Source organism: Pogoniulus pusillus, chromosome 30 (genome assembly GCF_015220805.1).
Source record: "Pogoniulus pusillus isolate bPogPus1 chromosome 30, bPogPus1.pri, whole genome shotgun sequence".
Taxonomy (NCBI): domain Eukaryota; kingdom Metazoa; phylum Chordata; class Aves; order Piciformes; family Lybiidae; genus Pogoniulus; species Pogoniulus pusillus.
In genome coordinates this window covers 12643041-12665851 of record NC_087293.1, presented here as the reverse complement: position 1 = coordinate 12665851, position 22811 = coordinate 12643041, and the positions used below count along the sequence as shown (strand labels likewise).

The following is a 22811-nucleotide window of genomic DNA, read 5'->3' as shown; positions in this document are numbered from 1 at the left end:
GTGTGTGGGGGGTGGGATCCCCAACGTCCCACAGCGAGCCCAGATAGCCCTCTGCATCCCAACCGACCCCCCCGTGCTCGGGAAACGCATCCCCGCATCGTTCTGCTGCCGCTCACCCCTGCCCCGGGCCCCACCTGCCGCCCCCTCAGTGCAGGTCCCTCGGGACCCCTTGGTGTGTGTCCCTCACACACGCCGCGGTGGATCCCTGCCCTGATCTTAGCGTAGTTTGGGGACCGTGCTGGCACTTCATCCCCTGCGCTGGGTGGATGCCACCTCCCCACTCGAGGGCCACCTTCTGGCAGTTCCCGGAGAGGTGACAACCCTCCTGTGTCCCCCCATCAAGAGGGCCAAAGTCCCTTCTCCCCAGTGGGTACCCAGGGACAGAGACATTTCTGTTCCATCCTGCCCTGGCACCTCCCCGGGTGGCTCTGGATGCTCAGGAGGATGCTGATGGCCATCAGAGTTGCTTGCCCTGATCATAGAATCACAGAATCAGTCAGGGTTGGAAGGGACCACAAGGATCAGCCAGTTCCAACCCCCCTGCCATGCCCAGGGACACCCTACCCTAGAGCAGGCTGCACACAGCCTCGGCCAGCCTGGCCTGAAACACCTCCAGGGATGAGACTTCCACCACCTCCCTGGACAATCCCTTCCAGGCTCTCACCACCCTCATGCTGAAGAACTTCTTCCTAACATCCGCTCTGAATCTCCCCATTTCCAGCTTTGTTTCATTCCCCCCAGTCCTATCCCTACCTGACAGCCTCAAAAGTCCCTCCCCAGCTTTCTTGTAGCCCCCTTTAAGATCTTGACAGGCCACAATAAGGTCACCTGGGAGCCTTCTCCTCTCCAGACCACCAACATGCCCCCACACTGTGCCCCATAACTGGGGGGCACCCCAAACCCATTCTCTCCCCATGCCCCCAGCCCCCCATGCCCCACAAAGACACCAGACAGCAGACTGGTTGCACACTTGCCATGTTCACAGCAGACAGTACAGGCAGTGGGGATGTCCTGGGGGCCCTGGGGACCCGTGTGACTCCCCTTTGGACCACCTGAGACAGCCTCAGGACTCTCTTCCCCACAGCATCTTTGCTCTGCTCCCGTGCCCAGTTCCACTGTAGCCATGCCCACTGCCACTGCCCTGGGCATGAGGTGGCAGCAGGGTCCTGGTAGGCTGGGCTGGCACATCCTGGGCAGGATGGTGCATGCCAGGGCTAGGCACCACCTCAGAGCCTCTGCCCACATCATTGCTGGGATGAGCAGGTTTCATGACTGTTGGTAAAGGGGAAGTCTGCACATCTCACCCTGCTTGTGACAGCTCTGGGGGCACCAGGAAGATGGACAGGTGGACAGAAAGGCAGACTCCTCTCCCAGCTAAGGGAAATGGGAAGTGCCAGGGTAGAGGAAAGAAGCAACCTGGCTGTTTAGTGAAGCCCTTCTCATCCCTCAGCCCCTCTTTGCTCAAGAATGGTGCTGGTGACCTGGCCCCACCAAAGGGTCCCAGCAGTGTAGGACAAAAGGAGGATCATGGTCAGTGGCTTAGGGTGGAGGTTGAGCAGCCACTGAGCTGGGTGGAGAGAGAAGCTCCAGCAACTGACAGTCCAGGGAGACCTGCCCCAGCTGAAGGATGTCAGGCTGTGGCCCACGGGGACCAGAATGCCAAGGTGAGGTGGGCACCACCACTGGATGAATCTGGCTACCCAGCAGACCCCAGCCCAGCTCTGCCTTCAGCAGCAGGCAACAGAGCAGATGGCTGAAGCCATCCAGTGAGATGGAGTCATCTGAGGAGGTCCTCACTGCAGGGTGGCTGAGCACAAGCCAGAACCACCAAGGACAGAAGAAGAGAGAGGAGTTGGAGCTGGATGCTGGCTGGATCCATACAACCCCCAGATAGAGGTGCCCTGACCCTTGCTGGAGGCAACCCCACTGCTGTGACACCCCCACACATTAACGCAGTCTGCCACGTCCTCATGAGCCAGCCCCAGTCCCAGCTAGCAGCACAGGGCCACCACCCTCTTCTGGTGCCCAGAGCTTGGTTGTGCCCCACTGATCATCACAGCACAGCCACTGTGCCAACCAGCACTCAGTGGTGAGGGACCTTACCAGGGATCACGAGCCTGCACCCAAACCCAAAGAGGCAGACCAGATCCTGGCGCCTCCCTGCTGGCAGACCCCACGGAGAGACTGCTGATGTTCATCCAAACCAAGAGTGGGGCAGAAAGCCAAGCACAGGCTGTGCCCCAGCACCTCCAGTGCCTGCTGCCCCTGCCTGCCTGCCTGCCAGGGTGATGGTTGGAGGGGGACACCCACCCTGCAAGCCCCGAGCCGGCGGTTAGAGGCAGCCCTGGGTGCCGTGCGGTTAGTCGGGGTCACGCTGCCGCCGCGGCTCCTGCATGCACCAGAGACACATCACGGACTGTGGAGAGACAAAAGGGGTGAAGAGAGAAGCCCAGGAGCATCCCTGCACCAGACCATTCCCCGTGATGGGTGAACTGGGGGCCTCCAGGAGAGCCTCGGGTTCCAGTGGGGCTCGTGGCAGCAGCATCACTTTTGGGTGGGATTGGTTTTGCTGGGACCATCTGTGGCCATTGCCAATTGTCACTAAGTTTTCCCACTGGTTATCATCCTCCTTCCACTCAGCCTCTTTTCCTCATTGAGCCACACGAAATTCCTTGGAAAATGGAAGGCCAAGAGGGAAAAACTTTCAAAGCCCATCAGCATCTTCCTCCCCATCACAGCAGAATGGGAGATGAAGATGCTCAGCAAGGCTGAAGAGGGTCGGACTCAACCATCTTAGAGGTCTTTGCCAACCAATTCTGTGATCTGCTGAGGGTTAAGAGCCCAGAGCCCCAGGGGAAGCCCCTGTTCGTGGTCAGGGCAGGCAGCACCCGCAGAGTTAAAGTGCAGAGAGGACTGGTTAGTAGCGAGGAGACAAGTCAGGAGTGGTTAGTAGAGGTTGGTTAGTAGCAGAAGCATGGCACAACCCATCTGGCTGAGAGGGCAGACCCGCTGGAAGAGAAACCAAGAGAAAAGCAGCCAGGGTTAGTTGGTTTAATTCAGTTCAGGAATGTGTTAGAGATCCCCAGGCTTAAAAAGGAACTGAAAAGCTTCTGCTGATAAAACCGTTTTAGGCTCCTAGTCAGCAACAGGCTCCAGGGGCAGACCCGGGCATGGCACGCAGGGAGAAACCCCTTCCCTCTTTGTGCTGTCCAGGGTAGGCTGCCCACCTGGCTAGGGGCTGCCAGCCATCTCTGCTGCCCTCTGAGGGGCTTGAGCTCTGCCCGTGCAGCCTGGCACCGACCCCTGGCACTTGCAAAGGTACTTACCCAGCTTTTCTGTTCCCCTTTAAGGGCAGCGTGGGCTGCCCACGGTTAGTGGGGGGGTTGGGGAGGGGCAAACAAGGCCAGTTAGTAGGGCATGCGCTGGAGCTGGGGTTAGTGGGTTAGTCCATTTGCCAGGGGCAGCCCTGGCACCCCTGGCACGGTGGGCAGCAGGGGCCCAGCAGGTTAGTGGGTTAATACTGGAGCGCAGCGCAGCATGCAGAGCCCATCCCAGTCAGTCCCCCCCACCCCCACCCCAGCACCGCAGAGGAACCCTGGGGAGGGGTCTGCCTGGCTCCGGGAGAGGCAGTGGGATCCAGCCCACAGCAGCAGGAGGAGGTTTGGGGCTTTCCCACTGGATTGAGGTTTGGGAAGGAGTTAGTGGAGGGTCTGAGTTTACCCTGTGCAATGTGAGCTGCTTCCTGGGGTAACGCTTGGCAAAGCTCTGCCCTTACCACCCCGGGCAGGGGGGGGGGGGGGAGGTTCAAACCACCCTGAGCAGCCTGTGCCCACACCCAACACATTTCTTGCCCCTCTGACTGGTGAAGACAACCCTGGCAGTGCCAGTCTGTGACTCAGCACCGCCGCAGGGTCAGGGTGATAAAGGAGCTGGAGGAAGCAGAGAGGGGTGAAGGCAGGGCTGGCAGTGCCCAGGGCAAGGCTGTGGCCTGGAGAATTGCTCTGGGGCTCCACCGAGCTTCCACTGCCTGTGGAGGGAGGAGGATCTGGCTGGGGGAACCACGGCCTGGAGCAGAGGAAAGGTGCCAGTGGCTTATCCCCTCCCCATCAGAAACTGCCTCTCCTCAGGGCTGATGCCAAGGGGTGCCAGGAGCAGCGTCTCTGCACCATACACCCCCAGAAATAGAACTGGGAGGAGCACTGAGGTCACCTTCTGCCCTATGTTCCTCTGAGCCACCTTCTCCCACAGCACTGAGTCCCTCTGGTCCCCACGAGGATGCTTCTGCATTTGGGGGTTGCAAAAAAGGGGCCAGAGCCCCTGCCAGGAGCTGTGCCCCATCTGTCCTTCTGCTGGAGCACACAGTGGGGTGATGGTGGCACTTAGGGGGTCGCTGCCAGTGATGGTGACACTCATGGGGTAGCTGTCAGCCCCAAACAGCCCCAGAGAAGCCACACTACAGGCTCCTGGTGGGGAGGATGTGCTGCCCTCCGTACCTGTCCCTCCCTGTGTCCCAGCCTGCCCCACAAACCAGAGGCTGGGTCCTGCGGTGGCACCCGCAGCGCCGGGCACTGCCAGAGCAGGAAGCACTGGGGCTTTGCTGGCAGACAGAGGCAGGGTCCCTAGGGACAGGCAGGGTCCCTCTGGGCTCTGGCCATCGTGTTTCCTCGAGGAGCTGGCACAGCTCTGCCCATCTTCACCCCTATCTCATCTCCTTCCCCCACTGCACTCAGTGAAGGGCACAGGTCTCATCCTGCCCACGCCCTGCCCATTGCGGGGTAGGGGGGGAGGAGGTGGCAAAACCCACAGCCTGGGATGGAGCTGGGATGGAGCAGCAGGAGGGAAGGAGACCCCAGCACCTTGTGGCAAACCAGGCACACACGCAGAGCCCTGTCCCCAGGTGTCACCACTGCCAGCTCTTCGGCCGGGTCCCCCTCAGCGGCCGGGCTCGTGGTGCCAGCCCACGGCAGCTGGCACTGGCTTGCTCTGCTGGGGCCAGCCTGGTGATGGCATCCACGCCGAGGTGGCAACGGCAGCTCCCCGAGCCCGGGATCCCCTCCAGGTGCGGCCCTTCTGGCCAGGCAGGAGCTGGGGCTGTGCCCCCGGGGCTGGTGGCACTGCAGATCAGAGAAGCTGTGAGACCCTGGGCAGTGCCAGCCACACCCTCCCCACCACTGGGCACGCGTGGGGGACAAATCCTTTCATGCAGATGGCCCTGGGGGCCCTCACAGAGCCAGCCAGAGCCTGAGAGGGGATGGCATCCTGCGGGGGGCAGGCTGGCTCCTGGCTGCCCAAGGGATCATGAGGGGTAGGGAGAGCAAGGAGCTGGCACCGTCCCCCCGTGCCCCTCCCTGGGGGTCCTACCTGTGGTCACCGGCTCTGCAGGTGCCATGCAATGTCCCCCCCCCCGTCCTGTCTGACTGCTCCTCCTGCGCAGGGGACTGTGTGTGAACAGACCTCAGGTCAGTCATTAGCAGCTGCAAAAGAAAGCAACCAACGCAGCAAGGGAGAGAACAGTGCCAGCGCCCCCCGGGCACAACCCTGCCCCCCCCGGGCACAACCCTGCTGGGAGCCTGGCAGGATGGCAGGGCAGAGCCCTCCCCCCTCCTCCCGGGCTCTCCCACCCTCCCAGCCTCTCCCTACCCCTGCAGGATCAAAGCCCCCTGGGGAGCAGCCTCTGCTCTGAGCTGCATCGCTGCTGGCACCGCTGCTGGCACCGCTCCTGCTCCCCACAGGGTGATTGGGCACTGCTCAAAGCTGGGGGCAAAGGAAAGAAGCCAAATCCTGTGGGATGGAGATGCAAAACCTCTGCAGGGGGAGATGCTGTGCCAGCATCCAGCCTGCCCAGTAGGCAGTGGGCACCAACCCAAGTGTCCTCTCAGCTCAGGCAAACTCACAGCCCTGTCCTGGCATGACCTCAGGGCAGCATGGCATTGCCCAGCAGGTGAGCTCCTTGCCCCATGGGTGTCTCCCCATGGCTCTCAGGTGCTCCTGCAGCTTCAGACAGCTGGTGCCAGGCTCTGCTGCAGGCAGCAGCAGGCAGAGGCATCAGGGTGGAGGTGGGCAGGCTCCAGCACATGCTGCCCACAGGGACTCACACTCAGCCCCTCTGTGGGTCTGCTCAACTGCCTGCTGCCTGCTCAGGGACACCCAATGCCCAAAGAGATGCCACCTCTCCCTCCTGTGGCTGTCCCCTTGCAGAGCAGGGGCAAGCCAGACCTGCCACCAAGCACAGGGGGGCACTGGCATGGACCATACCAGAAATGGTGACAGTGCCCCAGACGGTGCTTGTGTGCTGCTGGAACTGCCTGCACTAGGGACAGGGTCTGCCAGTGCCACTGCACCTGCCTCTGCCACTGCCCCTGCCTCTGCCCCCTCTACCATTGCCACCTCTGCAAGTGCCCTGTGGCTAAACTGGGTGCTTCTGGGCCTTTAGGTGTGACCAGTGGCCATGGCCACTCTCTGCTGGACCTCACTCCACCTCTGCAGGGATGTGTGCACACACAGCTGGCATCAGCAGCCAGCCTCTGCCCTCCTCCTGCCCTGGCACAGCCCCAGCAGCAGCAGGTCCCAGGGGGAAGCTAGGCCATGATGACTCTGCAGTTCAGCTGCTGCTGCTTCCCGAGGTTCATTGTCACCACCACACCAGGACAGTCTCTCCCGTGGCAACAGAACATCCAATGCAGCCTTTGCTAATCAGCTGGGCAGCAGGAGCCGGGCTTGGGCACCTGGAGGTGCCATCTGGCACCTGGCAAATGGGTTCCCTGCCTGGATCCCAGCAAGGAGTGCCTGTGGTGGGGCAAAGAAGGAGGTGGCTGCTGCAGGATGGCTTCACTCATTCAGCAATGAAGCACATCCCAGGGTGGGCTGGGGATAAAAACAACTTTATGTCGGCAGTGCTGGACCAAACACTTGCTTTGTGCCAGCCCTGAGCTCGAGCCAATGGTGCCACACTGGGCTGGTGGCATGCACAGTGTCCCTGTGGCTGAGCATCCGAATTAAGTGGGGCCAAACCCCTGCCCCCCACCCCTTCCTTCCTCAAGTGAGGATGAGGATGGAGGGAAGTAGAAGCTCTGCTGCAGGGAGGGCAGAGGGTGAGCTGCCCATGCACAGCCTTGCTGCCCTTGCCTAGGGAGGGCAGAGGGTGAGTTGCCCATTCACAGCCTTGCTGCCCTTATCTAGGGAGGGGAGGGCAGAGGGTGAGCTGCCCATGCACAGCCTTGCTGCCCTTGCCTGGGGAGGGGAGGGCAGAGGGTGAGCTGCCCATGCACAGCCTTGCTGCCCTTGCCTAGGGTGATGAGGGCAGAGGGTGAGCTGCCCATGCACAGCCTTGCTGCCCTTGCCTGGGGAGGGGAGGGCAGAGGGTGAGCTGCCCATGCACAGCCTTGCTGCCCTTGCCTAGGGAGGGCAGAGGGTGAGCTGCCCATGCACAGCCTTGCTGCCCTTGCCTAGGGAGGGCAGAGGGTGAGCTGCCCGTGCACAGCCTTGCTGCCCTTGCCTAGGGAGGGCAGAGGGTGAGCTGCCCGTGCACAGCCTTGCTGCCCTTGCCTAGAGAGGTGATGCTGAAGATGCTTGCATCTGGGCACCCCCGACACTCCCCCCCAGGTCCTGGCAGAGTGATCAACGCATCCCTGCCCTCTGCCCTGCTCATCTCTGTGCCACCCAACGCAGCCCCAGGCTCCGGTGCTGCTGCAGCAGCCGGAGCTGATTCCTTTTGTCTGCAGCTCTGAGGACTGGGCAGACTGGGAAGCCCTGGGAGAAGGTGAGGGGAGGGGAACTGCTTCCAGAAATCCTAGAAGGGGCTGAAAATCAGCCCCTGCTGGCTGCCTGGGCAGGGTGCCCCTGGCTGCACACACACAAAGGGCGGCGAGACAATGAGGGAGAGAAAATGGCTCCTGAGAGGTGCCCGGGCACCATCTGCCAGGGTCCCTCTCTGCAGGGGAAGGGCTGTGCTGAGCTCCCCTTAGGCGGATGCTGCCCTCAGCCCCTCCTCTAGCCCCCTACCTAAAATCAGCTGGAGGGGGGTGGGAATGGTTTTTAAAGCAAGTAAAGCAGCATTTTGGCTGCATTTCCTTCCGGGGAGGACTGCAAATGAGGCAAGAATCCATTTACCTGGCTCCAGCCCTATTCTGGATGAAGTTTCTGGAACGAAACAAATACATTTACAAACGAACAAGCCGCGCATCAGCCTCTATTAATGCGGGGAGGGGGCTGCCAGGCGGTGCCCAGCAAGAACCAGGCTGCCTAAGCACCACCGAGCATCACCCACTTGGTATCACACCCCCACCCCCGGGCTGGGAACATGCTTCCAATGTTGCTCCTGCCCCTAACAAAGGGGGAGGGGAGGGAGGCTCAGGCTGCCCCCCTCCCCACCAGCCTGAGACCCCCCCCAAGGAGAGGGTGAGGGGTCCTGGCATTGCATGTGGATACTCCTGGGCATTGCTTCTAACCAGGGAACACGAATACTTGGGGGGCAGAGAGGTGTTTTTGGAGAAGCACCCCCACCCCAACTCCCGGACGGATGCTCCCCACAGAGCATCACAGCCCGAGGTGTGGGGTGGCTCCCCCCCCCCACCCCCGCCCCGCGTCCCTAGACCCTTCCCCCTCCCCTCTCCCGTATCAAGGAGCCCAAATTCCATGCGGAAAAGAAGAGCAAAGAGAGAAATCCAAGGCGGCTTTACCTGTTTCCCGGGATGGGGGTGGGGATGGGCTGGGTACCGGCGGGCTCCGCTGGCTGCTGGCATCTCCTTTGTGCTGGGAGCTTGGCAGGGAGCAGCAGCCCCCGAGAAAGGCACGGCCGCAAAAAAAAACCCCTCCTCCCGCAGCCCCCGCAGCCCCCGCCCGGCCCCTACCTACGGCAGGAGGATGCTGCAATTCCCATTAAATTTTAATGCCGGGAATGCGGAGCAGTCACCTTCCCTCCCCCCTCCCCCAAACCCCCTCCACCTTCCCTCTCCCCCAAACCCACCCTACCTTCCCTCCCCACCAACCCCCCCTCACCTTCCCTCCCCCTCCAAACCCACTCCACCTTCCCTCCCCCCCCCAAACCCACTCCACCTTCCCTTCCCCCCAATCCCCCTCCACCTTCCCTCCCCCTACAAACCCACTCCACCTTCCCTCCCCCCCCAAACCCACTCCACCCTCCCTTCCCCCCAATCCCCCTCCACCTTCCCTCCCCCTACAAACCCACTCCACCTTCCCTCCCCCCCCAAACCCACTCCACCTTCCCCCCAAACTCCCACCACCACCTTCCCTCCCCTCCAAACCCACCCCACCTACCCTCCCCCTCCCAAATCCCACCCCCCACCTTCCCTCCCCACCAGCCCCCCCTGCAGCCCTGCACCCCTCTGCCCCTCACCCCTCCATTTCTCCTCCTCCTGCAACGAACCCCTCTGCAGCCAGCCGTGACCCCCACCCCCCACTGCAAAAGCCGTTGTCACCCCCACCCCTTCACGACACCATCACCCCCTCCACCAGGACACAGGTCGGCTGTGGTGGCACAGCCTCCCAGCAGCCACCCGGGGTGCTGTGGGCACCTCATACCCACAGGATCCAAAACAAATCTTCCCCACACACACACTCCACCACCTCCCCCCCCTTTCCACCCCCTCCCAATTTATTCCCGGTTATAAACCCTGCTCAAGGGCAGGAGTCCCAAGGGGATCCCAGGATAGGAAGCCTGAGCCTTGCTGCCTATCCTAGGGGCATGAACAGGATAAGGATGGCACAGGGCATGTGGGGCAGGGATTTAGGGACACGGTAGGCACGGATCCAGTTATGCTTGGTGGGGACAAAAGGATGGCAGAGAGCCCAGTGTTGCCCAGCCATACCCCGTGGGGCCATGGGGTTGAGTCGGAGCTGGGGGGGGGGGGGGGCTCTCTGCAGTGCTTTGCAGCTGCTGGACTCTTACATTGTTCTCTAGATCCCCACCAGATCCCTGGGGACCTGCTGGTTCCACTGCCAGCTGCCCACCAGGCCTGGCCATGTGCTGGCCCCGTTCTTGGCCCCCCCAGGGCTCTGGGGTTGAGGGGGGGATGCTGGCCAGGGCTGGAGTCGCTACCAGGTGTGTCCAGGGAGGGGTTGGGAAGCTCCCCTTCCCCACATCCCTCTTGTAATGGGGTCTCAGCAGAGCAGAGCAGAGCAGAGCAGAGCAGAGGGGGAGAATCACCTCCCTGGCCCTGCTGGCCACACTGCTGCTGCTGCAGCCCAGGCTCTGCTTGGCTTTCTGGGCTGCAAGTGCACACTGCTGGCTCCTGTTGAGCTTCTCCTCCAGCAGCACCCCCAAGTGCCTCTCCTCAGGGTTTTCATCACCTTTTCTCCAGAGAAAAGAGAGCCTGTGGTGTCACCTCACTCTCCCAGGGATGGGACATGACTTAGCATCATCCCCTGCACTGCTGAGGGCTGGCATGACCCTGCCCTGGGCAAGGGTTGGGGGAAGTTCAGGGCTGGCATGGGTGCAGAGGTAATGGGTGTAAAGGTGATGGATTCAGGGTGATGGATGCAGGGTTGATGGGTGCAGGGATGGGTGAGGGTGATGGATACAGGGCTGATGGGTGCAGGGATGGGTGCAGGAATAGGTGAGGGTGATGGATGCAGGAGTGATGGGTGCAGGGATGGGTGCAGGGATGGGTGAGGGTGATGGATGCAGGGGTGATGGGTGCAGGGATGGGTGCAGGGATAGGTGAGGGTGATGGGTGCAGGGGTGATGTGTGGAGAGATGGGTGCAGGTATAGATAAGGGTGATGGATGCAGGGGTGGAGGGATGGGTGCAGGCACAGATGCCCAGCCTACAGCTTGCAGCTTGCTGAATCCTGCAGCTCCTTCCAGCTCTGGAACAAGGCTGATACTCAGCAGCAGCCACATGCTGTCCTCCTCACCTTGCTGGAGCTGCAGCATGGCCCTGGGAAGCTGCTGGCAGAGCAGATGGGGTTTGCAGAGTGGTGAGGATGTGTGGGGCCTGCAAAGCCCCCAGGCTGGCAGCCAGGCTGGCACAGGGACAGGATGGCAGTAGCTCTTGCTGGCAGGATGTCCAGGGATGTGCAAGGGCTGCACTGCTGCTCTTGCTGGCTCAGCACCTGCATCTGCTCCCCTGCACTGATTCTGACCACTGTGCCCTGGCCCCCGGTCCCATGGCAACTTGAGGGGCTGTCAGAGGGGCCATCACCCCAGGGTGCAGCTCCAAACATGAGCTGGGCAGGGGCCTTGCCCACCTGTTATGGGGACTGGTTTGGGTGGGATGGGACCTTTACAGCTCATCCAGTCCAACCCTCTGCAGTCAGCAGGGACATCTGCAACCACAGCAGGTTGCTCAGAGCCCCAAACAACCTGACCTGCAATGGTGCCAGGCATGGGGTATCTCCCACCTTTCTGGGCAACCTGGGCCAGGCTCTCACCACCTTCAGTGTCAAACATTTCTCCCTTCTCTCAGTTTGATTCTCTCTCTTTTCGTTCCAACCATCACCCCTTATCCTTCCCCGACAGATCCTGCTCAGAACTCTGTCCCCAGCTTTCTTACAGACCCCTATAAGTACCTGAAGGCTGCAATAAGATCTCCCCAGCTGGATGCCTGTGCTGCCTGTGGGAGCAGAAAAGGACTCCCATCCCCCTCCCCTCCATCCTCACCCCTGCACAGCCCCAGCCCCGCCCTCGAGCCTCCCCCATGGCACCCCCTCCCCCAAGTGCCACTGTGCCACCTTAGACAAGTGAGCCTTTATTGAGCTTAGTCCCCACCCGTCCCGCGGGAGAGACGGTGCCCAGGGCTTGCGTGCGGCTCCGCTGCTGCCGCTCACTGCTGGACCCTGCGGATGGACTGCACCTGGCCCGTCTGTGCGTGGGACCCCCACTCCCGAACGTGCTTGTACTCGCCCGTGGAGCTGTCGCTCTCCAGGAGGTACTGGAAGCCTCGGTACCCGGGGTACTGGGAGCAGACCCACCTGCAACAGAGCAGAGAGCGGCGGGGGCTGGGAGCTGGCAGCATCATCGACGCCCTGTGCCCTGGGCGCTGGGCAGCGGGCAGGGTGCCAGCGGCTGGCAGAGCTCCGTCGAGTGCCCCTCGGGGTGCAGGGTAGGAGCCCGCCGAGGTACTCACGCGCCGGAGCAGACGAGGAAGGAGCCCACGGAGCTGCTGCCCCAGCCCAGGGCGGGCAGCGAGGGGCAGTCGTCGCTCAGCTCCCCTCGTCTGCCCTGGAAGTTCTCCTGCTCGAAGAGCATCAGCCTGCTGTGCCCGTGGTCCTGCCGCCGAGATGGGCATCGCGTTGGCACGGCTGCCCTGGCCAGTGGCTGGCGGTGGGCTGTGGGAACCAGCCTGGGGGTGGGCTCTGGGGGCTGGCCCCGTGTCGGGATGCCAGGACGGGAGCACTCACGGCGCAGGCGATGGGACGGAAGGAGCACATCCTCTCCACGTGGTAAGCGTTGCTGCCGCTCCACGCCTCCCAGCACGGGTACTCCCCACGTTCCAGCACGAATTGCTGCCCCTGGAAGCCGCTGTGCTCAAAGCCTGCCCATCTGCCAGGGGTAGGAAATGGGGGTGAGACACCCCCCCCCATGTAGTACCCAGGGCAGAGCTGGCTGCACCCCGTGGAGACGAGCCTGTTCCTTGCAGGAGGCAGCCAGCCCCGTGGCTTGGGAGGCACTGGAGGCCTCCATCCTTCAAGCCCTCTCTATCCCTGGGGTCCCACAGCGCCACGGGGTCCCACAGCAGCCCTCCCGTGCCCCCCACTCACGCCCCACTCTCGATCTTGCAGGAGCGGACGGTGCTGAAGCCGTGCTCGGGGGTGCTGTAGCAGTCGGCGGTGAACTCGTGCCTCTTGCCCTGGAAGAAAGCCTCATCCCACACCACGATCTGCGGAGCACAGAGGGAGTCAGGGGGCTCCCTAGGGGCAGAGACGCCCAGCAGGCACTGCAGCCTCACGGCTGGGTGCTCCCGCGGCTCAGGCTGCCTCGCTGGCACCGCCCAGGCTGCCCTACCTTCCAGAGACCAGAGGATCTCCTGCAGCGCTGGCTCATGGTGGCTCTGCCAGGGCACAAGGGAGCAGGACCATCAACACCAGTCCCAGGGCTGCTCGTTGCAAGCTGGGCCGGACCCACCAGCCCTGCACGCTGAGGGCTTGGCCCTTCCCTGGGACTCCCATGTCTGGGACCAGGTTTCAGGCCACGAGTTGCAGGCAGATGGAGCAGGAGCCTGCAGCCAGCTGCTTTGCTCTGCAGGGCACGCTCCAGCCTCTGCCCTGGTCCAAATGCTCTCAGGAGCCCAGATACATCCCTTTGCCAAGTGGCATGAGAGGCAGTCATGAGGTCGTTCTGTCCTGGGGCTTTCCCAGTGCACCCTCTGCTCTCCCAAGCCCACCCAGATCTGCCAGCCAGACCATGCAGAGCAGCAGGTGCCCGGCATGCTGTCCATAGCCCTGGCAGCCACCGTGGCAGCCTGGCACAGCACTGCATGGCATGCTTGCCCATGCACGAGGCTGCCCGTGCCTCCTCCTGCTGCTGCAGGCAACTCCCTGAGTCAAAGCCCCTGTGCAGACAGCCCCAATGCCCACAACCCTGTGCAGCTTCCCAGGCCTGCTCACCACGAGTGGGCAGGGCCAGCACTGAACCAGGAGCACTGCAGATGGGGCCACATGCCCGCCCTGAGCAGCAGCACCTCTGCTGCCACGGCCACCAATGCCTGCTGATTCCTCTACCACTGTCCCCTTCCCAGCCCAGCCCCAGCAGCTGCCCTTGTACCGTGCCTTGGCAGCAGAGCCCCGCAGCCCCCAGCCATGCCAGCCGGTGGCACCAGACCCTCCTCCACGTGTGCACACGGCAGCTAAGCTCTCAGAAGGCAGCCGCGGAGGGCGGAGGGGGGTGTGCCTCCAGGCTCCTGCACTTACCTGGGGTGAGGTGCCGGTGCCCGGGGAGGTGACGTGGCCAACTGCCCTCCCGCTGGGTTTTTATAGGCTCCAGATGGAGCCCGAGCCCAGGGGGAGCGTCCCTGAAACCCCTAACTCAGCAGATGGCGGGAGGAGGGACTGGCCAGAACAAAGCCACCAGGCAGAGAAGCTGCAGCACGGGGACATCGCAACTCCCGCTCCCCAAACCTACCAGGCACCGGCTCTGACCCCTGGCCCTGCACCTCTGAGCATGGGCATCACACCCCCGGCTCTGCCAACACTCCTGCCCGACGTGGGGCTGGGCTGGGAGCATGCCCCAGCCTGGCAGTGCTTTGGCAGTGCTCCTCCTGCTCCATTCCTGGGAGGTGGTGGAGTCTCTGCAGACATCCAAAACCCACCCGGACGTGTTCCTGTGTGACTTTCTCTAGGTGAATCTGTCTTGGTGGAGAGGTTGGATTGGATGAACTCCACAGGTCCCTTCCAACCATGCTGTGGTGCTGTGATTCCTTGGCAGGGGACACGAGGAGGTTTTCTCAGCTGCATTTCAGTGTCAGGAAGGTGCCAGCCTCTTTTCAACGGTGTCCTGTGATAGCAGAAGGGGCAGTGGATATAAACTGGAACCCAGAAGCAGGAGAAGCCTCTTTGGTGTGGGGGTGCTGGAGCCCTGGAGCAGGCTGTCCAGAAAGTCTCCTTTTCCAGAGACTTTCAAGACCCATTTGGGCATATTCCTGTGTGGCCTGCCCTAGGTGAACCTGCTCTGGCAAGAGGGTTGGACCTGATGATCTCTAAAGGTGTCTTCCAGCCCCTAATGCTCTGTGTTTCTGTGACTGCAGGGAAGCAGGAGTGCAGAAGTCTCTGCACACCGCAGCATTTGCTCTCCCTGCTCAGGCAGAGCAGCTCTCCCTGGAAGTCAGAACAGCTCTTCTGCAGGTCGAGCACACAGCAGTCACCCAGCAGGGTAGAAGCTGGGACTGGGGGAGCAGGGAAGCAAGAGGCAGCTTTGCAAAGGCGTTGGAGGGACTCACGATGCAGATCAATGCTGAAGCAATACAGCAGCATCCTTCAGCATCTGTGCACAAGGACCTGGAAAGACTCTGCTGTGTCCAGCTTCTGGGCACATAAAGACCTTCAAGCTTCCCCCACCAAATCATCCTGGGGTCATGCTAGGGCTCCAAGGGCTGGGCACCCAGCAGAGGCACCCACCCAGCCTGCCCACCTGAGGCAGAAGCAGCAAAAGGAGGTTGTTGGGATGGGTGGAAAAACCCACATGCACAGGCAGTGCCACGTTTTGGGACAGGACTTGCAGGTGAATTGCCAAGTGGCTGAGCTGGGACATCCTCCTTCATGTAGTCCTGGCAGCCCTGGGCACTGCCAGGGAGGCAGAGCAGGCAATTACAGAGGGGTGCTGGCTGCACTGGGACTGTTCTTGATGCCCCCAACATCTGCATCCCCAACAAATGTGCATTTGGCACAAGCTGCTCCTTGCCTCTTGCTGTGGCCTCTGCTAAACTCAGCTTGCTGCCAGCCACCAGTGAGGTGACCACAGCTGTGCTGTGGCACCATGACATAGCCTTGTGGAGCCTGGGCTGTGGCTGGGTGCGCCCCCAGTGCCACTCAGCACCGAGCAGGGATGCAGCAGCCAGAGCTTTGTGTGCAGCAGGACTCACCAGGCAGGCATGTGCCCTTGTCTGTGCCTGCCAGGGCTGATTTGGGTCAGCTCCAGCCACCTGCACCAGAGCTGAGGCTTGGGCAGATATTTGCTGCATCTGAGCTGTGCAGTTCTCCTTGTCAGGGCATTCCAAAGCACCTGCAGCCAGAGGCAGGGATGCTCAGTGGGGAGGGCAGAGATTTTGTGTCTGAGGGTCCTCAGGAACCACCGAAGGCTGATTCCTGCTGCCAGCCCCTCCCACAGCGCTGTGCCAGGGAAAAGCAGCTGTCTGTTGAGTCCTCGAAGTAAGCATCAAAGCAGACATCAGGAGCAGAGCTTGGTCCCTCCCAGCATGGCTTTCCAGCGCCTGAGTGCAGAAGGGAGGCGAAATGGAATGAGGAGCAGAGCAGTGGGAGCTGAGGGATGGATGAGACCTGCTGAGCAACACCCAACAGCCAGAGGAGAGGGGGCACAGTTCAAAAATCCCACCCTGGCTCTGAGAGGAAGAGAATGCAGCTGAAAGGAACCTAACAGACATGCAAACTGAAATCTGTGGGTCTTAAGAAGTGTCAAGGTGGGGAAACCAGAGCGTGGGCAGTGCCTGGGGGAGGAGAAGACACCATTCAAACCCAGCTGTGCCTGTGGGCTTGGCACAGCCACTATGAAACCACTGGAAAAGGAGAATTGATTCATAAACACTTTTTGTTGGGGATTTTGGGCACTAGCCCAGAGGGTGCAGCTGGATCCCACTTCACACTTGAAAGGAACAAAGGATGATGGCAAAAGGAGGGCTCTGAGCGATGAGCTGCTGCTGGTGGCGAAGAGCTGGCAGAGGAGGGCTGGTGCCTGCCGCTGCAGCAGGCTGGGGAGTGGGAAAGAACCGGGAGGAGACAGGAGTGTAGGTACGAACAGGATCCCAGCAGGCAAACCGGGAGGGCAGCTGGCTGGAGGCTCGGTAGGAGCCAGAGGAGGGTCCTTGCAAGGTGCCCCCAGGAGCAGAGAGCAGCAGTGGGGTGCAGGACACGGCACCACAAGCTAAGCCACTACAGAGACTGTGTCCAATATGTCCCCAGCCAGTTCCCCCAAGGCCTCTCAGCCTGTCCTCCACCAGAGACAGCAGCAGTGCACCAGCTCCCTGCGTGGACTGTGGCACCGTGCAGGGTGGTGATGGCACAGCAGGGATGGTGCAGAACGAGCATGGCACAGGGTTAAAGTGGGCTAAAAACCATCTCGAGGAGGTGCTGGTGGGTGCAGCAAGCAGGGACATCCCCAGGGGAGCAAGAGCACCGTTGTCAGGAACTGGGATGGCTGGGAAAGGGTCAGCTTCGATTACAGCTCAGCTGGAAAAAGACTCAGCTCTCGATGCGTTTCAGGTCTTGCATCCTGGCATCAGCGGGGCAGCGCCCTCAGGAGTTCACGGGCACAGAGTGATGACGGACAACAGAGATGGAGCCTTTGGAGGGTGGGGATGGACAAGATGAGCTCTGAGAGTCACTTCCAACCCAACCCAATCTGTGAATCTAAGAGGGGAGAAATGGGCACGGGGCAACCAGAGGGCTGGGCAGCCGCGGGCACAGGACCGGTGCAGCATCCCAGTTACAGCGGCACCCGAGCTGGGCGCCCAGGCGTGTGGGGTGGCAGGGCCGGTGGGCAGGGGCTGGTGGCACGGCGGTGCCAGCTGGGCCATGGCAGGGCTATATATGCCCGGGCGAGGCGGCCGCAGGCGGGCAGCGGGTGCCGGCGCGCTGCAAAGTGGCACGGTCAGGCCTTCTGTTGTGCCGCGGGCACAAAGGAAAGTGCTGGGTTCAGCGGCTGGGCACGGGGCCGGGGAGAGGCTTCCAGCTCGCCCAGCGCTTTGCAGGATGTGATGACTGGGCGGCCGCGCAGACACTGATGAGCTGGCAGTTCCTTTGTGTGCCCGCCCGGGGGTCTGCCCTTGCCAGGCTATAAAGTGGGGGCCTCGCTGCGCCCCGAAACACAAGCCCGCTCACTCCAACAAGAAGCAGCAGCTGCCCAGGTAAGAGGACAAAGTCCCCAGGCACTGGGCTGCAGTCGGATCTGAGGGGGGGAGAGAGAGAGACGCAGGGTTTCAGCTCTTACCGCTGCCGTGGCCACCACGCCCGGGACCACCCCGGTGCCCTCCGCTGCCCTTGTAGCTGCTGGTGACAGCTACCTGCTGGCCCACTGATGGGGTGCCCACCAGAGGGTGTCATGGAGACTGGGCTGTCCTCTTCCCACGCCCTCGTACGCTGCCTTGGTGCTCTGCTGGGCTCCCAGGTGCACCGCATGTGGCGTGGCCCCAGCACCTGGCTGTAGAATCAGGCCACAGCCTGACCGAGGACAGAAGACAGCAGCTGGGAACTGGTGTTTGGGGGCACCCTTGCAGTAGTGGAACCACGCTCAGGGCTCTCCTGACCTCAGAAGGGGAGCGTGGGCACCCAAAACCTCCCGTGGTCCTTCTGGTGAAGGCATCACTCTGTGCCTGCCCAGGAGAACCTCCTGGCAGCTCCTCTCCCAACTCCATCCCTTCATCTCAACGTGACCATATTCAGGGTGGTGTGAGGGCCAGGCTGGGTGCCCACATCTGTGCCTCCTCTCTAACCTGCCGCTGACACCTCTGCTGGGTGCCCTGTCCCAGACTTGAGCCCAACACCGCGATGTCTGAGACCACAAAACCCGCTGCTCCTGGCCTGGCTGCGGAGGAGAAGGAGAAGGCAGCTCCAGTGCCAACTCCATCCCTCGACCCTGCTCCCGTCGCAAACAGCAAGGGCGAGGAACCCTCCACAGAAGCCTTCAGGGTAAGCCCAGCTGCTCCCTACAGGCAGGGATGTGACCCGGGGGTGAGGGATGGTGCCAGCATCTCTGGGTCAGATGGCAGGAGCAGAGCCCAAGCGGTGCAGGGAGAAGGACCCTCCTCGGAGAGCAGGAGAAGAGCACAGACGATGCCATCCCTTCCTGCCGTGCCCCTGCTGGGCAGCAGCTCTCTGGGTGCAGGATTCAGGCAGCTGCAGGAGGGATGGTCCAGATGTGCCATGGCTGGGACAGCTCGTTGGGAACCACAGGCTTTGGAAATGCTCTGCCATGGGTCATGGTGACAGGTCTTGGTTCTGCCACCTGCTGTCTCTGGTCACCTCCATGTCTGGAGATCCTACAGTACTGTGAGGGGGTGAAGGAGGAGACTGCAGGTGACAGGGCCAGCACCAGAATGCCTTGTTGGTGACAAGACAGTGCTACCAAGGTGCTGCAGTAGGGCTGGGGGCAAGGGGTGAGCAAAGTGAGGCCTCTGGTGACACTTCTGCACGTGCCAGGCAGCAAAGGCCACAAAGAGGTTGCAGCTCCTGGAAATGCAACTCCTTGCCAGTCCAGCTGGGATGTGATGTGAGCACCAGCACAGGGAGACACAGCTTTGCAGCCTCAAAACTGGGGTCAGGATGAGGCCATCTCAGAGTGAAGGTGGCTGTCAGGAGGGGACCTTCCTGTCTTCAGCTGCTGTTGAGATGGAACTGCTCATGCACAGAAGCCACCTTGGCTTGCCCCACAATTCTGCAGGAAGCCTTGGAGAGCCAAGGGGGACACAGGGAGCAGTGGGATCACGCATGCAGGGTCCATGCAGGGATGTGAAGCATCACTCTGCCATCCCCACGCATCCATGTCCCCATCCAATCCTTTCCCTCTGCCTCTAGATCGTTGTCTTCGATCAGGAGAACTTCCAGGGCAGGCAGATGGAGTTCACCAGCGAGTGCCTGAACCTGGGGGACCGCGGCTTTGATCGGGTGCGCAGTGTCATTGTCACCTCTGGACCGTAAGTGACACTGGCCACGGAGGGGATGTCCCAGGGAGGTGGGGACATGGTCCTGGGAAGCAGTGTGATGTGCAGGGCACTTTCCTGAAGCCTGGGCAGAGGGAGAAGCAGGAGAAGGAGCAGCACAGGAGCAGCTACAGCTAAGGACCCCAGGTCTCCTTCAAGGAGGGCAACAAGATCTGGGCAGGAGGGCAGGATGCCACTTGTAAAGCAAAGGGCACTTGGGACAAAGCCAAGGAAAGGTGCCCACCAGACATGCCACCTGAAACTGGCAAGACCTATAGATCTTAGAGAGGCCAAGGTGAAATGAGGTGGGTGCCTTGCAGCAGGCTGGTGGCCGGAGCCACTGCAGAGACAAGGCTGAAGCTGGCAGGGCAGTGCAGGCAGGGAGCTCCCCCCACAGTTCCCAGTGATGAAGGGGCTGGGAAGGTCCAAAAACCGTGGGAACATCAACACAGGCAGGGGCCAAAGTGATGGCCAAATGAGATAACTGATGTGAGAGATGATCTGGCTGTGGAAAGAGATCTCACCATAGCCGTGCTTGGCTGGAATGCAGCCTGGCAGTGGTGGGGCAGCCAGGGGTGCTGGCAGTGCTGTGGGGAGGGTGCACCAGACACAGCTTGCTCTGAGGGACTGGCCCAGGTGACTTGTGGTCACCTGGAATGATGCCACACAGCATCGATGGCAACTCTTTTTTTGTTGGGAAGACAGAATATCCAATTGGGAAGGGGATGAGCAGCTCAGGCCTGGCATGGGGAAAGCTGCAGCAGGTACAGAAGGGATGAAAGTTGGGGAGCAGAGGATTTGAGCATCACTGAGGTCCTCAGTCCTCAGAGTCTTCTGAGACTGCCCCAAAACCTACTTAGGGAAAAAGAGAATCAGCCAAGCTGAGCCTTAAAAGCCAGCACAAGGTGGCACTGCCCGCAGTGCTCCAGCACGTCTCCTACCATCGGGAAAACACCTGTGGGCATGGGCAGAAATGACCCATTTTGGTGGGAGGAAGCAGCAGGCTGGTGCTCGGGGGCTTTTGGTGCCCGGGGGCTTTTGGAGCCCGGAGCCTGTTGTCAGAGCACAGCAGCACCTCGTGGCTCTGCTAAAGAGGTAACAGTGCAGCCGAAGGAGCCCTGAGCACCCGCGTGGTGGTCGCGGGCTGGATGCCAGGGCTGGAGCTGGTGCAGCAGACCATGGGAGCGTGGCAGGAGTGGATGGCCTGAGCAGCTCAGGCTCGGTAGTGCAAGAGGGAGAAGAGTCAAGGCCCTGAGATAAGGCAAGGACAAGTCTCTAGTGTGCCCGATGCGGGGCTTGCCAGCTTCTGGGGGTCCTGCTGCTCCCCGTGATGAGGAAGGGAGCACTGTGGGCACACCACTGTCTGCTGCTGGCCTCGGATGCATGTGCCAGCACTCACCAGTGTGAGCTTGGTGCTTCACCATCAGCTCCCAGGCTGGGAGAAAGGTGGCAGTGGGATGGGGGCGACCAGTCCTGACACCCTCAGCCTTTTTTGGGTACCGGAAGGCCAGCTCCAGCAACCCCACAGGGTGGCAGAGCAGGAAAGGAGCTGGTGTGGTGGCACCTGACCCAGTGTGTTGTCCTACCCCTCCTCTCCCCAGCTGGGTGGCCTACGAGCAGGCCAACATGCGTGGGGAGATGTTCATCCTGGAGAAGGGCGAGTACCCTCGCTGGGACACCTGGTCCAGCAGCTACCGGAGCGACTGCTTCATGTCCATGCGCCCCATCAAAATGGTGAGTGGGCTGGCAGCAGAAGGCAACCCAGCGGGCACTGCCCAGAGCTGGGCACCAGCAAGCTCCGAGGCTTTGCCTGCACAACCAAGCCCCCCTCCCTCTGTCTTCTGCAGGAGGCTGAGGACCACAAAATCTCCCTGTACGAGTCTGCTGACTTCAAGGGCAACAAGATGGAAATCCAGGAGGACGACGTGCCCAGCCTCTGGGCTTACGGCTTCTGCGACCGCGTGGGCAGCGTGCAGGTGCCCAGTGGAACGTAAGCCGGGCTGCGGCGGTGGCTGCCCCCTGCCAGGCTCCCCCCCCTTCCCCCACGTCCTGGCTCATAGCCTGCTGGGCCCAAGCACTCGCACTCAGGGCTCAGTCAGCTATGAAGAGCCGCACGAGTGGTGGCACTCATCACTCAGAGAGTCCCACCTGGCACACAGGAGCATTGACAGTGGGTTCACGGGGGCATGGCCAGTGGGTACATGAGGGGCGCAACCAGTGGGTTCATGGGGAAGCTGCCAACGGGTACACAGGGCCCTCTCCCCAAGAGTGGTGTCACTGCTGCCCCGTAGCAGCCTACCCCGCTCAGGTGCCCTCTGTCTGCTTCCCCTACAGCTGGGTCGGGTACCAGTACCCTGGCTACAGAGGCTACCAGTACCTCTTTGAGACCGGAGACTTCCGACACTGGAACGAGTGGTCTGCCTTCCAACCTCAGATCCAATCCATCCGCCGCATCCGGGACATGCAGTGGGACCAGAAGGGGACCTTTGTCACTCCCGATGCGCCCTCCGACTGAGCGTGCCCACTTGCTAGCTACAGAGTCCCGGGCCCCGTGGGGCACCCCCGCCTCCCCCCGCGCTCGCCTGCCCAGCACTTTCCTTGTACATTGCACATTCCCTGGATGTTCTCTACCTTGCGAGGCAAATTAAAAAACTCCCCGAAGACTAAAGCTGCTCCGAGTCGCTGCCCGTGGGATGCCTCACTTTTGCCAGGAGGGGGTGTGCCGAGAGCTCGTTTTCCCATGGGAATTGTGCTCGACGTCCACCGTGCCCCGTGCCGGGGATGCGGAGGGGATAAAAGGGGCTCTGGGGAAAGCAGGGGCGGGGGCGGGCAGGGCGATAGAAAGCTCCTCCAGCCTCCTGGGGCTTCTTCAGGACTTTAGGGTGCACCAGGGGTGGGCAGACCGTGGGGGTGCTGGTGCGGTGAGAGGGGCACGGAGAGCGGCAGGGCAGTGCTGGTGGGTACGCGGCGGGCGCTGCTGGTCTGTGAGCAGCCTGCGGCAGGGCTGCCCGGGAGAGGCCACTAATTACCGGCGCTAATTGCCGTCAACCAAGGACCCCAGCCAGGTTCAGGGAGATCTTCCCTCCCAAGTCCTCAACGTCGTTCCCGCCCCACCCAGCGCTTCGCGCCGGGACCCGTTCCTCGTTTCCCGTGCCGGGGAGGCACCTTCCGGGGCTTGTTCCCAATCTGCTAATTAGCGATCGCATTGATTACACTTAATTACACCGATTACAGTGCTGCCGGGCACCACGCACCGCGCAGCAGCACCCTGGGGAAGGCGATCTCCGGTCTCTAGGGCACTGCCGTGTCTCGGTCCTGGCTCTCCGGTAGAGCGCACCCGTGTGTCGCGGGCACATGGCCGCTGCCGGTCCCTCGGGCACTGCGGTGTCCCGGCCCCGGCTGCCCGGTAGAGCGCACCCGTGTGTCGCGGGCACATGGCCGCTGCCGGTCCCTCGGGCACTGCCGTGTCCCGGCCCCGGCTGCCCGG

At 61.8% G+C, this 22811-nt stretch overlaps 2 protein-coding genes and 1 long non-coding RNA gene across 6 annotated transcripts; 1 reads left to right on the top strand and 2 right to left on the bottom strand.

Annotated features, from left to right (window-relative positions):
• Positions 1–959: 959 nt before the first annotated feature.
• LOC135188653 (uncharacterized) lies at positions 960–8807 on the bottom strand. Of its 3 annotated transcripts, none has more exons than XR_010307774.1 (3): positions 8679–8807; positions 5362–8139; positions 960–5114 (listed from the first exon to the last, which is right to left on the bottom strand). It is a non-coding gene; the product is annotated as an uncharacterized LOC135188653 (long non-coding RNA). The 3 variants fall into 3 exon arrangements; XR_010307775.1 differs by lacking the exon at positions 8679–8807 and having other exon boundaries at positions 5362–7340; positions 7546–8574; XR_010307773.1 differs by lacking the exon at positions 8679–8807 and having other exon boundaries at positions 5362–8626.
• Positions 8808–11727: 2920 nt separating this feature from the next.
• CRYBA4 (crystallin beta A4) lies at positions 11728–14447 on the bottom strand. Of its 2 annotated transcripts, none has more exons than XM_064168386.1 (5): positions 14267–14447; positions 12720–12838; positions 12360–12501; positions 12086–12228; positions 11728–11930 (listed from the first exon to the last, which is right to left on the bottom strand). In XM_064168386.1, exons 1-5 carry the CDS (start codon positions 14354–14356, stop codon positions 11783–11785), a joined length of 642 nt encoding a protein of 213 aa, XP_064024456.1. In that variant the 5' UTR covers positions 14357–14447; the 3' UTR covers positions 11728–11782. The 2 variants fall into 2 exon arrangements, with proteins under 2 accessions (XP_064024456.1, XP_064024457.1); XM_064168387.1 differs by lacking the exon at positions 14267–14447 and adding an exon at positions 12964–13002.
• Positions 14448–18113: 3666 nt separating this feature from the next.
• Positions 18114–21976, top strand: CRYBB1 (crystallin beta B1). Its single transcript, XM_064168240.1, has 5 exons — positions 18114–18314; positions 19200–19318; positions 20926–21058; positions 21172–21314; positions 21659–21976. The coding sequence occupies exons 1-5, from the start codon at positions 18174–18176 to the stop codon at positions 21837–21839; spliced, it is 717 nt and encodes a 238-aa protein (XP_064024310.1). The 5' UTR covers positions 18114–18173; the 3' UTR covers positions 21840–21976.
• Positions 21977–22811: the final 835 nt, after the last annotated feature.